General features: G+C 47.1%; 1 protein-coding gene across 1 annotated transcript; it reads right to left on the bottom strand.

Annotated features, from left to right (window-relative positions):
- Positions 1-245: 245 nt before the first annotated feature.
- LOC119330267 (pre-mRNA cleavage factor Im 25 kDa subunit 1-like) lies at positions 246-1,610 on the bottom strand. The gene is made up of 6 exons (XM_037603377.1): positions 1,329-1,610; positions 1,110-1,249; positions 950-1,023; positions 726-812; positions 515-625; positions 246-428 (listed from the first exon to the last, which is right to left on the bottom strand). Exons 1-6 carry the CDS (start codon positions 1,481-1,483, stop codon positions 357-359), a joined length of 639 nt encoding a protein of 212 aa, XP_037459274.1. The 5' UTR covers positions 1,484-1,610; the 3' UTR covers positions 246-356.
- Positions 1,611-16,897: the final 15,287 nt, after the last annotated feature.

The raw sequence follows: 16,897 nt of genomic DNA on the forward strand, positions 1-16,897 counted from the left end.
GGACAAGCAAGTTGATAGGACGATTTTTCATGCCTTAGCGAACTAGCTCCAACTTTTTTTTATTAATTACGGTACTTATTAAGAAAGTATAAAACCAGGCAACCACAGGCGAACCATTACAAGATAGTACGAAAATAACACCTAGACTAAATCAACCTTTTCCGCAATAACGCCTTAAGAAGGTATGAATGTCCTTGTGCCACCATCGCCACGTCCGAACGGAGACGGGCTGAACTAGCTGCAGCTGGCGAGTACAAACATAGTCTTATCTGACAGTCCGTGTACTGTACATTGTTCTATGGCTAACAAAAAATGCAGCCCCTTGTTACAAAAATAACCCGACACAAAGCACCTTCTCAGTCCCTTACAACGTTGAAGGAGAACTTGGAGAGCAGATTCGGAATTCCAGAAATGATTGGGCCATACACCTGTATAAATTACAACTTTTGATCACCTATAAAGACGACAAGAACATCTCCGTTTGGTTTGACGACTGACGAAGCATCCAACAAACCTGATAATTGTCGTGGATCTGGGACAGAGGCACGGCTAGGAGCTTCAGGTTCCTCGGCACGATGAACTGGCGAGCCATGGGCAGCCTAACCAAGAACAGCTTTACGCATTCCTTTACAGATACAAGATTCACTTGCCACGGTTAGATTTACAGTCATGGACGAGAACCAGAGGATTGATCATAGACAAGATACTCTGTCGGAACTGCTTGCCTTGGGTGCACGAGTGCTTGGAGGCGGATATGGAAACGGCCTGGCCTCGAATTCGGATCTCCACCACATGCCAATGCACTCCCCGATCTATAAGGAGCAAATGATGATGATAGTTATTTCTACGCACCATGCTCAGCCTCTACCGTCTAGTCCGTGCAAAGACTGCAAAGTCGTTGAAAACAAAAAGAACACTGCCCATTCGTCAAATAATTCGTAGCGGTTACCTGCCAGTGGTGGTCGCCGTTTGGATCCGCAGACGCTAGCTTGCTGGAAAGCTTGCGTTTAAGGCCTTGGACATCTGAAGCACGGTTAAATAACTTGTCGGGCCATCTTGATTCGGTGGGCAAGAATTGAGGCATGTTTGAGTGACCTCGATGTACGTACCTTGCTCGGCAGGCCTGAGGCGGCCGCCCGGGAGCAGGAAGGAGGAGTTCCTGACCTGCAGGAGCAGCACGTGCGGGTGACCCGACAGCTCGACCAGCAGGACGCCATGGACGCAGGTCCGGAGCCCGTGAGCCGCGAAGCTGCAGTAAAACAGAACGGAGCAAGGTAAGGCGAGACGCCACGGTGACGGTGCGTCGTGGCTAGTTCCTACGTACTCACTTGGCCTTGAGGTGGAGGGCGCGGTCGGCGGCAGTCTCGCCGGCGCCTGTCCGGGCGTCCCTGGCGCCGAAGTAGTAGCGGCACAGCGGGTAAATCTCCAGCTCCGGCTGCTCCGGCGATCTCTCTGCTTCCACCGGCGCCATCTCCAGCCCCATGTCCACTCGCTCTCGCTCGCCAACGCAATGAAGCAAGCGCGGCCGCCTACACGCCGGTGCAGTGCCTGTATTTTGGGTTTGGTGCTCTCTTCTGGGTTCTGGCCGGTCGGGGGAAGAAGGAAGGCGAGGGGAAGTAGAGCAAGGTCGGGAGACTCGGGAACGTGGCGAGGGAGAATGGGTCCTGGCCACGTGGCGCGGCCACACTTTGTCGGCACGTCTCCGTCTCGGTTGCACCGTGACGGCTCAACCGAGCTTCTACGTGTGTAGGCGTGGCACTTCCTTAGCGGTCGAGGTGGTCGGTCCAATTGGGAGATCCATGGTGTTTTTTTCTCTCCTGCGAATTGGTGTTTTTCTTTTGCCTGGCTAGGCAACAAAGCAAAGGTCCAATGCGTTCCACTCAAGAGAAAAAAAAAACAAGGTCAAATACGTTTGGTCGAATCCCTGTTCGAGGAAGGGAAACGTTTGCGTCCTCGCAAAAAAAGGAAAATATTTGTGTTCGGTGCGCCGGCCGAACTTCTCGCACGCCATGCTGGCCCAACGCGCAAGACGAGCATACGCAATGGCCTTGAGGGTTCGGCTCCTTCCCTACGCGGCTTCATCCCATACATCAGGCGTATTTTCTTTGTTGTGATTGGGCCACCACGAGCTCCGTCGCCCGCGGCCAGGCCCTCCCTCGCCGGCGGCCGGGACTCTCATGGTGGTGACCACGCGCTGCACCATGGCGGCCGGGATGTGCCTGATAATGGTGACCGAAGATGGCCACGGGGGTCTGCAAACTTACTGGAAGAATGCTGAAACCAGCAAGGAGATGACATGGCTGCTTGGCGCCATGACTAGATCCATACGTGTATACAAGTGTTGCAATCGTCACCTAGAACAGCTTCAATAGCTATTGAAAAAAAGTTTCAACCATAGATACAGAAAAGCTTCACAACAAGGGGAAGCTCCAACCGTAGTTGGATTTTGCTACTACGGGCGATTTTTTTTGCCACATCCATCAAGGCGGAGCTGCGACCTTGTGACGACGGCAACGACGATTTGCTGCAATCATAGTAGTTTTTGCTACATCCATCAAGGCGGAGCTGCAAACCTCGCGACGGCGATTTTTGCTGCAACCGTAGTTGAATTATGCTACTACCGATGAAATTTTTTGCTACATCCATTCAAACGGTGTTGATTGACCGGCGGCCGTCGTCGACACAATTCCCTGGAACGAGCATCGACAGCGAGGGGCGGCGGCAGAGCTACAACCGGGAGCAACGACCATCGTCGTCAAGAGTTGCAACCGCAGGTGGAGCTATTGCATGGGTCAAGGCGACGACGAGGACGACCGGAAAGGTGAGGACCGGCAACAAGGACGCCCGACAAGGAAGGCTGGTGTAACACCCCCAGTATCATGCTACAGTAATCCCCCCTAATAATGCCTTGTCATCATGCTTTCATAAGACAAAATGCCACTTGTCCAAAAATCAAGTCCAATTCAATTCAAATTGCACGCCAATTATTTGCATCTTCAAATGAGCCAGAAAAATAGTTCACACTATGGCAAATATTCTCTAAGTATTTGTCATGATGAAACCTACCTATGTTGGATTCCAAAAATGCTCCTGCAAATTATTTGAGTGGTCCAACAACAATTAAATTGGCCTTTTCAATTTCTAAAAGTTCTTAAACTTTTTCAAATGCTCAAAACAATTTTGTGCAACTTCACAATATTGCAAAGTATTTATTGTGGCATGTGGCACATTTTACAAAAGTCATATGGTGCTCGGAATAATTGCAAAATAGTAAGCTATCCTTTTAATAAAAAAATATAAAAAAATAAAAAAAGAAAAGAAGAGGAACCCCTCCTCTCTGCATGGGCCTTAGCCGCTTGGCAGGCCCAGTCGGCCAGCCGGCCAGCCCACCTACCTCAACCGACCGGCCCAACCCCCCCGGGTCGCCTCCCTCCTTCCCTGTTCGACCAACCGAGGGAAGGGGCTCCAGCTCGTTGCCATCCGACCACCTCGTCGTCTCGTGCCGCTACAGGCCCTGGAGGGGATAAGGACGCCGACGTCGCACCCCCTCGATCCCCTCTCCCACATCCTCCTGCCTCCCCACTTGCCCGCTCTCTCCCTCCTCTGGCTCGCTCCATCTTCCCCACAACGGCCGAGCGCCATGGTTGCCGTCTTCGTGTCGATTCCGCGGCCACCGCCTCCCGTTCGCCTCGCCGACGTGCTCGAACGCCTCCCCGATGTCGACTCCGTCGACTATGCCGAACGGAACGAGCCGGGAAGCCGCTACGCCGCAATGCCTCGTCTTCTTCTTCCTCGGCTCCAACGCACTCCGCGACGGTTCCGGGGCCAGCGAGCCTTCCCCGAGCTGCCTTTTGCACACCTACAGGCTCCCGATGAGCCACGCGTCCCCTCCCCCTTTTTCTCCTCTGCTCTCGTTGCCAATCGCCACCCGAGTCGCCGCCGGACGTCGCCACTGTCGACGCGCCCCCGACATCGCCCGCACAGCTGGCCCGTCCAGCTCCTCTGTGCCCTTAGCCTCCTGCCGCGGTTGCCGCCTGTGAATTGCTGCTGCACCGCCTCATCCGTCCCGCCCTGCCGCCACTCGCTGCCCTGCTCCATGTCGCCGCTGCACGCCCAGCCGTGCGGCCTCGCGCCCGTGGCCGCCCCCACTCGCTCACCGCTCCTGCCTCGCCTTGTGCTCGCCCGCGGCATGCTACCGCCGCCCGTTGCTCTTGCTGCTGCCGCTGTCGTGTTCGCCCCCGCTGCAACCTGCAGGCCCGCGTGGCCCACGGCTGCCTGCTGCGGCACCACCGCGCCCAGCACGCCCTCCGGCGCCATCCTTGCTCGCTGCTGACTTTCTGCAGCTCCGCTGCTGATGCCGTGCGCCGGCCTCGCCTTTCCCCCCGCAGCCTCACCCGCGCTCGCGCATCACCGCTCCCAGCGCCCGTCTCCCTGCCGTCGTCCGCTCGCCGTCCCCCGCACGCGCCCACAACCTTCCTCGCACGGCCCGCGCCCGCACCCGCCTTCCCTGGCTCGCAGCGGCCTTCATCTCCACGTGCTCGCCGACGGCCACCGCTCCTCGCGCCGCCCTGGCCTCCCGTCCGCCCCTGCTCGCCGCCTGCGTCGTCTCCGGCCGTCCCCGGCCGGCCACCATCATGGGCCGATGCGGCTCGTCGCCCTCGATCGAACGCACCCCCCGAGGCATCAAATGGACACCGGGGGACAAATCCCGATGGCTGCCCGAGCCCTCCGCCGCGAGCCAGGCTCGCTGGAGCCTTCTCTGGCGCCCTGCCGACATGGCCGGCCAGGGCCACCCCCTTAGGTCACTGCCCAGTGGCCCCAGGGGCCCGACTGGCCTTGTTGACCCAGTCAACGGCTGACTAGGCATTGCACAGTCACTGCCTGTGGGCCCTGCGTGGGCCCTGTTGACCAGTCAACTGGTCTGTTGACCGCTGACGCGGGGCTGACGCCAGGATGATGCCATAATTCATTTTCTGACGAATTTAGTAATTAAAAAAAATTCAGAATATTGCTAAACCTTTGAAAAATCATAGAAAATAATCCATAACTCGGATGAAAAAGTTTTTTACATGAAAGTTGCTTAGAACGACGAGACGGATCAGAATACGCTCTCTGTTTGTTTGTCACATGCACCTAGCATAGCAAACATCAAATGTTCCCCTCCGGTTCGCCTGTCCGAAAATGCCTAACTCCGGGAAAACTTTTCGGATGTTATCCCCCTTCGCTGGTATCGCATAGTACTGTGTTAGAACACCCCTAGCACCGCCTTTTGTCTTGCCATGCATGTGTTTGCTCTGTATTTACTGTTTCTTCCCCCTCTTCTCTCCGGTAGACCCCGAGACCCCTGCTGATGCCCCTGTGATCGACTACGTCGACGATGACACTTCTTCCTTTCAGCAGAGCTTCCAGGCAAGCAAACCCTCCTTGAGCATTCCGATATCGCCCATTTCTTCCCTCGCATGCTTGCATTAGAACTGCTACTGCTTTCTGTATGATCTAATGCATAGCCTATTTATGTTACCTGATTTCATACCTTACCTGCTTATCCTAAACTGCTTAGTATAGGTTGGTTAGAGATCCATCAGTGACCCCACCTTGTCCCAGTTGCCTCGCTTTATGTTTGATGACGCGATCAACGTGATCGACGTCCAGGCCCCGACACCGCACATCACCCCCCTTAGTTGTACGACTCTGCAGAGTTACCATCGAGTGCCGAGGGTGGAACCTCTTACATCACTCCTGATGAGATCTATGTAGTGTAGCTATACGGTCGTGGTCATCGAGGGTGATTTCCTCCTTAACCACTTCTGATACGGCTCACCTTGATGATTACATCGAGTGGAATTCACCGGGGGTGATTCCCCGGGTTTTCCCCTTCGTGTTAGACACAGTTACTATGATTACTATGACTTTACACTAAACCATGCTACTAAAGACGGGTCGGCCCTGAGGGGTACATGCGCGAGCTTATTAGCGAGTGATGTGGAGTCAGATTGACCTGGAAGGTGCCCACGAGATACTTACGAGGCATGGCCGGGCATTCTTAGCCCTTGTCGCAAGTACTCAAGACGGGGCGACGGGGTCACATCTTTCGTGAGTCTCTGCTCGTGACCGCACTGCCAACGCACTAACGGTTTGGATATTTGATCCGAGGGGCCTCTGGCCTGATAGAACTAACCATCACGTGGGCATTGTATGGGCGTTCTGCGTCGTATGCTTCAGCCGAAGCTTAATAGACGTCATGCGATTGAGCGTCGCGTGCCGGGTTGGACTGGTAAGCTCCTGCCTTTTTAAGGAGGTAGCTAGGTCTGCTCACCGGCCGCCCACGCAATGTGCAGGAGTTCCCGGGGCGATGGCCCAAGACCTCTGGGGCATAGGTTAGTCCGGCGTGCTGGACCTCTCTATTAAGCCTAGGTCGGGTTGTGGCGTATTGTTTGGCCGAGGTCGGGCATGACGCAGGAAAGTGTGTCCGGTCGGAGTTAATCGAGCGTGGTGGGTAAGTTGGTGCACCCCTGCAGGGAAGAAAACATCTATCGATAGCCTGTCCTACGGTAACGGACACTTGGAGTTGTATCCCGATCAATACAACTAGAATTGGATACTTGAGATGAGAAATGGTTATGAGAAATGGACAGTATGGCTCTGGGATTGCTTTCTTGCAGGGAGTCGAGAAAGGATCTCTGGCCGAGGTTGATAACACTACTACTACTTTACATTATATTGATATGTACTCTTCTATATGCTACAAGATGCTTGAAGATGCTAGTCTTCGATAGGCTAGGCTTTTCCATTCTCTTCTAGCATTCTGTAGTTTAGTCCACATATACAGCCCATTTCCTTTGATACAGATGCATACTTAGTTTAGATCTGATGTAAGTCTTGTGAGTACTTTGGAGGAGTACTCACGGTTGCTTTGCTACCTCTTTTTCCCCATTCCCGATTGTTGCGACCAGATGACGGATCCCAGGAGCCAGGTGACACCATTTATGACTACTACTACCCCGAGGGTGCCTACTACTATGTGACGGCCGCTGACGACCTGGAGTAGTTAGGAGGCTCCTAGGAAGGAGGCCATGCCTTTTCGATCAATGTTGTTTTTGTGCTAGCCTTCTTAAGGCAAAACTTGTTTAACTTATGTCTGTACTCAGATATTGTTGCTTCCACTGACTCTTGTGTATTCGAGCTTATGTATTCGAGCCTTTGAGGCCCCTGGCTTGTAATATAAAGCTTGTACTATTTTAATTTGTGTCTAGAGTTGTGTTGTGATATCTTCCCATGAGTCCTTGATCTTGATCGTACACATTTGCGTGTATGATTAGTGTACGGTTGAATCGAGGGCATCACAAGTTGGTATCAGAGCTGACTGCCTGTAGGTAGCCCCTTTCCAAACTCCTTGGCCGAAGTTGAGTCCAGTCATTGCAAAACTTTTAACTAACATGGCCGTGTGGCTTACGGGCCCACGTCGCCATATGGGTGGTATTAGGATCTTTTATTCCTCGTCTATACTATGGGAGTCTGATCTCTCTTCTATTCAGGTTAAATAAATTTTGCTAAAACTAACTTTAGGATCTCGTGATCACATTCACCCGGAGAGCACCTTATTATCGATGATCGTCTACTGCACCAGAAGATTCTGAGGTTACTCTACGATGTTCTCCCTAGACACTCGTACCCACCGCCTTTGCAAATTCCCTACCACTGTTATATCCCTATTGATAACTGCTTACACCTGCCATTCTTACATTCAATCCCATTGATCTTGTATTACAAGATGCCCTGAACTGCTCTCCGTTGTTCCAAGAATCCCATGAGCTTACTGCCTTGCAGTTCCTTGTCACCTGAATACCCCTACGGATAACTTTGTGCACCTATCGAGTATCCGCTCATACTCAGTTGATTCATGTACTTCACAAAAGTCTTCGTAATACCATTCGTTCTTGTGAAAATCCTCAACAGCCTTTTGTTCTTGAATTTCTTGCTTGCTTGCATTATGGTTAATACCATAAGTCTAGTAATCTTATTGTAATTCTTTGTCTTTATCATTTTGAGTTCGTTGATACAATATGTTGCGAATGCTCGCAATCCTCAATCAGATCCTAGAATTCATCCTTCCGGCTCAGTCGTCATTTTAACATGTGCTGAATCTCGATCAATCAAATCGCCATCGGTTGTACCCCTAAGGCTATTCTACCTACCCATCCCTAATCAGAGCATTGCTTCTGATCCCTTGTCTTGGAATTCATAATTCCTTTGCAATTGATCTTTGAGTTAGGCAGTTGTTTCCATAATCTGATCTCCTTGCATTCTTCCTTCCTTTGGTTGAATATTGATGCTCACATCATATCCCTTGTGGACCACCGGACCCCTTTTTCGGATTTTATCCGACAACGTCCTTCATATTCAATAAGCTTGTGAGCCCTTCCTCGAATACATAATGCTTTTGGTAAATTGTATCCTCCGCTTTCTCAAGCATGCTCTACTACCGAGCTTGTGTTATTTATTCTCAAAATTTATGATATATGTTCCTAAGATGCCCCGATGGGTTGAACCTATGCCTTCCCTAATCTGTGTGAACTCGAAAGTTATGCGGGTTATACTCTACTGGCTTTTCATGAGATAAAATTTCAATACTACAGCTTCATCAAGAGCGAGAAGTAAAATGAAAGGTTATGCATTGTAGAAGTGGGAGTCGACCCTGAACCTTGTGTTCATGCCCACGGACACGGTGTGGGACTTATCATGAAAGCTTCTTGCAAGGATATTTAATCATTTGAATATTCTTCCAGTATCATAAATTGGATCCCTTGCAGTTATGGTCCTGACCATATTTCCTCCTTGATCCCATTTTCTGGGTAAGTTACAATTACTCATCCTCTGCAAATCATTCCCCCGTCCAACCTCTACTCCGATTTACCTTCTGGCAATACACCTCGTACTTGATACTGGGAAGCTTTATACCCCATCACATCATTCCTAGCCTGATCGGCTATATTTTTATCATGTCAACTTTTTAACTATGCTACCTGGTCCTTATGCCCGGAGCAACTTCCGACGATGAGCTAAGCTTACGTCGATCTTCCTCATCTTATCATTTCACCTCGAACAACAAGCTTGACTTTGAGCTTGTGTCGAATCCATGGTTCGCATAGCCTTTCACTTCTTCCTTCCTTTTCTGCTTGGTGACATCTTCATGAAATCTCTCGACAAATGTGTAGTGATCATCATCAACATTCTGAGCTTTTCCAGGATATCAATCGAATTCATGGTGAGAAATACAATCCTCCCCCTCGATGATTTATGTTATCATCACAACATTCTTGCCTTCCCCAACACAAACTTGTTCATTTAATTTTGGAAATACATCCTTTTTGGCATGTCGATGGATTGTGGCTGAGCCCGTCGGCCACACCCTCATCTTTTCCCTGCTAAAATTATATGACTTATTTTCTAAGTTGTTTCCGATGGAGTCCAAAGTCTGACCTTTGCTTGAAACCATGTCAATGCTATCTCGAAGCATGTCTGTGGTAATCCGATCTCCAATAAGAACATTTGAAGCACGATACTAAATTTTCTTTATCAATTATCCAAACACCGTTGTATGGGTAATGTCATGAAATTTCTTTCCCTTTACCTAATTGGTTATCTACTTACTATCCTGTCATGGATATCATCCTCTGCTTGTCCTTGGGAAGGATATACTCCTGATAATTGTGTTTAAACACATTTTCCTTTCCATTGTTCTGATTAATATACTAATCATATTTTCCTTTCCATTCTTTTGTTTAACCTTTCCGGTAAACTAACTTATCTCAGTAGAGATAATTTCCTGCTTAGGTAAGCACCTCAATGTACAACTCTGTCAGTAAAGACCCTATTACTATGATTGATGACATTCCGGTAGACACCGATGGACGAGAACTTTGCGTAACGGCCCGCCTCGTCCAACGAGTAGGAAAATGGTTCTCTTCGTCCCTCGCCCTTGGTACCGACGTTGTTGCCGACATAACTGACAGGCTACCCTCTGACATGTCTTGCTATCATGACCGTGCAAGATGTCATCGCTCCTTCTATTTTGACCCACACGGTGGGCCCATAACCCATAGTTCCACAGGATCGGAACCTGACTCTGCTGTATATCCTTTATTTCGAAGTATCATTTGCTCTTGGCTTTGTGTGTTGTCATGAGCCACCGTCCGGGAGATGATCTATTCCCGATGCTCCGAACCCCCTTCTCACACTCTGTTCAGGTATCGATCATTTGTCCATTCGCTTGAAACTTCCTATTGTACCTTCATATTTTGCTCTCGTTGTTGTCTTAAGTTTCAACTCGAGAGATGCCTCTATGCCACGTTCACTGCCATAGTCCCCGCGTACCTATCTTGTGTTGAGCTCCGTCCTTCCCGAGTCTTTTTTCTTACTATACCTCTGAAATCTCGAGACGAAATTTCTTGTAGTGCAGGAGATTTGTAACACCCCCAGTAACATGCTACAGTAATCTCCCCTAATAATGCCTTGTCATCATGCTTTCCTAAGCCAAAATGCCACTTTTCCAAAAATCAAGTCCAATTCAATTCAAATTGCAAGCCAATTATTTGCATCTTCAAATGAGCCAGAAAAATAGTTCACACTATGGCAAATATTCTCTAAGTATTTGTCATGATGAAACCTACCTCTGTTGGATTCCAAAAATGCTCCTGGAAATTATTTGAGTGGTCCAACAACAATTAAATTGGCTTTTTCAATTTCTAAAAGTTCTTAAACTTTTCCAAATGCTCAAAACAATTTTGTGCAACTTCGCAATATTGCAAAGTATTTATTGTGGCATGTGGCACATTTTACAAGAGTCAAAAGGTGCTCGAAATAATTGCAAAATAGTAGGCTATCCTTTTAATAAAAAATAATAAAAGAATTAAAAAAGAAAAGAAGAGGAACCCCCCCTCTCTGCCTGGGCCTTAGCCGCTTGGCAGGCCCAGTCGGCCAGCCGGCCGGCCCACCTATCTCAACCGACCGGCCCAACCCCCCTGGGTCGTCTCCCTCGTTCCCTGTTCGACCGACCGAGGGGAGGGGCTCCAGCTCGTCGCCGTCCGACCACCTCACCGTCCCGCGCCGCTACAGGCCCCGGAGGGGATAAGGACGCCGACGCCGCGCCCCCTTGATCCCCTCTCCCACTTCCTCCTGCCTCCCCACTTGCCCGCTCTCTCCCTCCTCTAGCTCGCTCCATCTTCCCCATAACGGCCGAGCACCATCATCACCGTCTCCGCGTTGATTCCGCGGCCACCGCCTCCCGTTCGCCTTGCCGACGTGCTCGAACGCCTCCCCGACGTCGACTCTGTCGACTACGCCGAACGGAACCAGCAAGGAAGCTGCTACGCTGCCATGCCTCGTCTTCTTCTTCCTTGGCTCCAACGCACTCCGCGACGGTTCTGGCACTAGCGAGCCTTCCCCGAGCTGCCTTTTGCACACCTACAGGCTCCCAGTGAGCCGCGCGTCCCCCCTTTTCTCCTCTGCTCTTGTTGCCAATCGCCACCCGTAGTCGCCTCCGGACGTCACCACTGTTGACGCGCCCCCGACATCGCCTGCACATCCGGCCCGCCCCGCTCCTCTGTGCCCTTAGCCTCCCGCCGCGGCTGCCGCCTGTGAATTGTTGCTGCACGGCCTCGTCCGTCCCGCCCCGCTGACACTCGTTGCCCTGCTCCGTGTCGCCGCTGCACGCCCAGCCGCGCGGCCTCACGCCCGCGGCGGCCCTGATACGTCCATTTTGCATCATGCTTTTATATCGATATTTATTGCATTATGGGCTGCTATTACACATTATTTCACAATACTTATGCCTATTCTCTCTTATTTTACAAGGTTTACATAAAGAGGGAGAATGTCAGTAGCTAGGATTCTGGGCTGGAAAAGGAGCAAATATTAGAGATATATTCTGCACAGCTCCAAAAGTCCTGAAACTTCACGCAAGTCAATTTCAGAATATATAAAAAATACTGAGCGCAAGAAGTTCACCAGGGGGGCCACACCCTGCCCACGAGGGTGGGGGCGCGCCCCTACCTCGTGGGCCCCCTGGTGGCCCTCCGATGGCCATCTTCTGCTATATGAAGTCTTTTGGCGAGGAAAAAATCATAAGCCATCTTATCGGACGAAACTCTGCCTCCACGAGGCGGAACCTTGGCGGAACCAATCTAGGGCTCTGGCGGAGCTGTTCTGCCGGGGAAACTTCCCTCCGGGAGGGGGAAATCATCGCCATCGTCATCACCAACGATCCTCTCATCGGGAGAGGGCAATCTCCACCAACATCTTCACCAGCACCATCTCCTCTCAAAACCCTAGTTCATCTCTTGTATCCAATTCTTGTCTCCAAGTCCGGGATTGGTACCTATGGGTTGCTAGTAGTGTTAATTACTCCTTGTAGTTGATGCTAGTTGGTTTATTTGGTGGAAGATCATATGTTCAAATCCTATATGCATATTAATACCCCTCTGATTATGAACATGAATATGCTTTGTGAGTAGTTATGTTTGTTCCTGAGGACATGGGAGAAGTCTTGCTATTAGTAGTCATGTGAATTTGGTCTTTGTTCGATATTTTGATGAGATGTATGTTGTCATCCCTCTAGTGGTGTCATGTGAACGTCGACTACATGACACTTCACCATTGTTTGGGCCTATAGGAAGGCATTGGGGAGTAATAAGTAGATGATGGGTTGCTAGAGTGACAGAAGCTTAAACCCTAGTTTATGCGTTGCTTCGTAAGGGGCTGATTTGGATCCATATGTTTCATGCTATGGTTAGGTTTACCTTAATACTTTTGTTGTAGTTGCGGATGCTTGCAATAGAGGTTAATCATAAGTGGGATGCTTGTCCAAGTAAGGACAGTACTCAAGCACCGGTCCACCCACATATCAGATTATCAAAGTACCGAACGCGAATCATATGAACATGATGAAAACTAGCTTGGATATTCCCATGTGTCCTCGGGAGCGCTTTTCTCTATATAGGAGTTTGTCCATGCTTGCCCTTTGCTACAAAAAGGATTGGGCCACCTTGCTGCACTTTATTTACTTTTGTTACTTGTTGCTCGTTACAAATTATCTTATCACAAAACTATCTGTTACCACTTATTTCAGTACTTGCAGAGAATACCTTGCTGGAAACCGCTTATCATTTCCTTCTGCTCCTCGTTGGGTTCGACACTCTCACTTATCGAAAGGACTATGATAGATCCCCTATACTTGTGGGTCATCAAGACTATTTTCTGGCGTCGTTGCCGGGGAGTGAAGCGCCTTTGGTAGGTGGAATTTGGTAAGGAAAATTTTATGTAGTGTGCTGAAATTTACTGTCACTTGTTACTATGGAAATTAATCCTCTGAGGGGCTTGTTCGGGGTATCTTCACCCCGACTAGTAGAGCAAGGAGTTTCTCCTCAACCTACTGAACCTACTGAAAATGAAAATGAAAATGTCTGCTTTGAAATTCCTTCGGGTATGATAGAAAAACTGCTAGGTAATCCTTTTGCAGGAGACGGAACAAAGCATCCTGATGAGCACCTCATATATGTTGATGAAGTTTGTGGATTATTTAAGCTTGCAGGTGTACCCAGAGATGTTGTTAAGAAGAAGGTCTTCCCTTTATCTTTGAAGGGAGATGCATCGACATGGTATAGGCTATGTGATGATATGGAGTCATGGAACTATAGACGATTGAAATTGGAATTTCATCAGAAGTTTTATCCTATGCATCTTGTTCATCGTGATCGCATTATATATATAATTTTTGGCCTCACGAAGGAGAAAGCATCGCTCAAGCTTGGGGGAGGCTTAAATCAATGTTATATTCATGCCCCAATCATGAGCTCTCAAGAAAGATGATTATTCAAAATTTATATGCCCGACTTTCTGATAACAATCGCACCATGCTCGATACTTCTTGTGCTGGCTCTTTTATGATGAAGACTATTGAATTCAAATGGGATTTATTGGAAAGAATTAAACACAACTCTGAATATTGGGACCTCGACGAAGGTAAGGAGTCAGGTATGACACCTAAGTTTGATTGTGTTAAATCCTTTAGGGATACCAATGTTTTTTGTAAATTTAGCACTAAATATGGACTTGACTCTGAAATAGTAGCTTCTTTTTGTGAATCTTTTGCTACTTATGTTGATCTCCCCAAGGAGAAGTGGTTTAAATATCATCCTCCCATAGAAGTAAAAGTAGCTGCACCTATTAAAGTTGAAGAAAAGACTATCACTTATAATGATCCTATTGTTCCTACTTCTTATGTTGAGAAACCACCTTTCCCTGTTAGGATAAAGGATCATGCTAAAGCTTCAACTGTGGTTCGTAAAAGCAATATTGAAACATATACACCTCATGAGCAAGTTAAAGTTGAACCTAATATTGCTATTGTTAAAGATATCTTGGCTGATAATATTGATGGGCATGTTATTTATTTCTGTGATGAAACTGCTAGAATTGCTAAACCTTGTGCTAAAGATAAACCTAGACCGGTGGTAGGCATGCCTATTATTTCTGTTAAAATAGGAGATCTTTGTTATCATGGCTTATGTGATGATATGGGTGCCAGTGCTAGTGCAATAACTATTGGCCTATATAGAGAAATTATGCATGATATTGCACCTGTTGAGTTGGAAGATATTGATGTCACAATTAAACTTGCCAATAGAGATACTATTTCACCAATGGGAATTGTTAGAGATGATGAAGTCTTGTGTGGGAAAACTAAATATCCTGCTGATTTTCTTATTCTTGGTTCCCCACAAGATAGCTTTTGTCCCATTATATTTGGTAGACCCTTCTTAAACATTGTTAATGCTAAGATAGATTGCAAAAAAGATGCTGTTACTATCAGTTTAGATGATATGTCTCATGAATTTAATTTCTCTAAATTTAGTAGACAACACTATGAAGAAGAATTGCCTAGTAAGGATGAAATTATTGGTCTTGCTTCTATTGCCGTGCCTCCTAGTGATCCTTTAGAACAATATTTGCTAGACCATGAAAATGATATGTTTATGAATGAAAGAAGGGAAATAGATGAAGTATTCTTTAAACAGGAACCTATTCCGAAACACAATTTACCTGTTGAAATCCTAGGGGATCCTCCTCCACCCAAGGGTGATCCCGTGTTTGAGCTTAAACCGTTGCCTGATATACTCTTAAATATGCTTATCTTGATGATAAAAAGATATATCATGTTATTATTAGTGCTAACCTTTAAGAGCATGAGGAAGAGAGATTATTGAAAACTCTGAAGAAGCACCGTGCTGCTATTGGGTATACTCTTGATGATCTTAAGGGCATTAGTCCCACTCTATGTCAACATAAAATAAATTTGGAAGAAGATGCTAAACCAGTTCGTGATCATCAACGACGGCTGAATCCTAAAATGAAAGAAGTGGTAAGAAAGGGAATACTAAAGCTCCTTGAGGCAGGGATAATCTATCCCGTTGCTGATAGTCGGTGGGTAAGTCCTGTCCATTGTGTCCCTAAGAAGGGAGGTATTACTGTCGTTCCTAATGATGAAGATGAATTGATTCCTCAAAGAATTATTACAGGTTATAGGATGGTAATTGATTTCCGCAAATTAAATAAAGCTACTAAAAAATATCATTACCCCTTACCTTTTATCGATCAAATGCTAGAAAGATTATCCAAACATACACATTTTTACTTTCTAGATGGTTATTCTGGTTTCTCTCAAATACCTGTGTCAGCCAAGGATCAATCAAAGACTACTTTTACTTGTCCTTTTGGTACTTTTGCTTATAGACGTATGCCTTTTGGTTTATGTAATGCACCTGCTACCTTTGAAAGATGCATGATGGCTATATTCTCTGACTTTTGTGAAAAGATTTGTGAGGTTTTCATGGACGATTTCTCCGTCTATGGATCTTCTTTTGATGATTGCTTGAGCAACCTTGATCGAGTTTTGCAGAGATGTGAAGAAACTAATCTTGTCTTGAATTGGGAAAAGTGCCACTTTATGGTTAATGAAGGCTTTGTCTTGGGGCATAAAGTTTCTGAAAGAGGTATTGAGGTTGATAAAGACAAGGTTGATGCTATTGAAAAGATGCCATGTCCCAAGGACATCAAAGGTATAAGAAGTTTCCTTGGTCACTCCGGTTTTTATAGGAGGTTCATTAAGGACTTCTCAAAAATTTCTCGGCCTCTGACTAATTTATTACAAAAAGATATACCATTTTTCTTTGATGATGATTGTGTAGAAGCATTTGAAATACTTAAGAAAGCATTGATCTCTGCACCTATTGTTCAGCCACCTGATTGGAATTTACCTTTTGAAATTATGTGTGATGCTAGTGATTATGCTGTAGGTGTTGTTCTTGGACAAAGAGTTGATAAGAAATTAAATGTTATTCAATATTCTAGTAAAACCCTAGACAATGCTCAAAGAAATTATGCTACTACTGAAAAAGAATTCTTAGCAGTTGTATTTGCTTGTGATAAGTTCAGATCTTATATTGTTGATTCTAAAGTAACTATTCACACTGATCATGCTGCTATTAAATATCTTATGGAAAAGAAAGATGCTAAACCTAGACTTATTAGATGGGTTCTCTTGCTAAAAGAATTTGACTTACATATGTTGATAGAAAGGGAGCTGAGAACCCCGTTGCAGACAACTTGTCTAGGTTAGAAAATGTTCTTGATGACCCACTACCTATTGATGATAGCTTTCCTGATGAGCAATTAAATGTCATAAATGCTTCTCATACTGCTCCATGGTATGCTGATTATGCTAATTATATTGTTTCTAAATTTATACCACCTAGTTTCACATACCAGCAAAAGAAAAAGTTCTTCTATGATTTGAGGCATTACTTTTGTGATGACCCACATCTTTATAAAGAAGGAGTAG

The sequence above is a fragment of the Triticum dicoccoides genome, chromosome 7A (assembly GCF_002162155.2).
Source record: "Triticum dicoccoides isolate Atlit2015 ecotype Zavitan chromosome 7A, WEW_v2.0, whole genome shotgun sequence".
NCBI classification, from domain to species: domain Eukaryota; kingdom Viridiplantae; phylum Streptophyta; class Magnoliopsida; order Poales; family Poaceae; genus Triticum; species Triticum dicoccoides.

Excerpts from the sequence above, each read along its gene's own strand:
- LOC119330267 (XM_037603377.1), bottom strand. The coding sequence starts at position 1,483 with ATGGGGCTGGAGATGGCGCCGGTGGAAGCAGAGAGATCGCCGGAGCAG. Across the intron at positions 1,024-1,109 it reads CCTCAGGCCTGCCGAGCAAG|ATGTCCAAGGCCTTAAACGC; the intron begins GTACGTACATCG and ends ACCGTGCTTCAG. Across the intron at positions 626-725 it reads CAAGCACTCGTGCACCCAAG|GAATGCGTAAAGCTGTTCTT; the intron begins GCAAGCAGTTCC and ends GTATCTGTAAAG.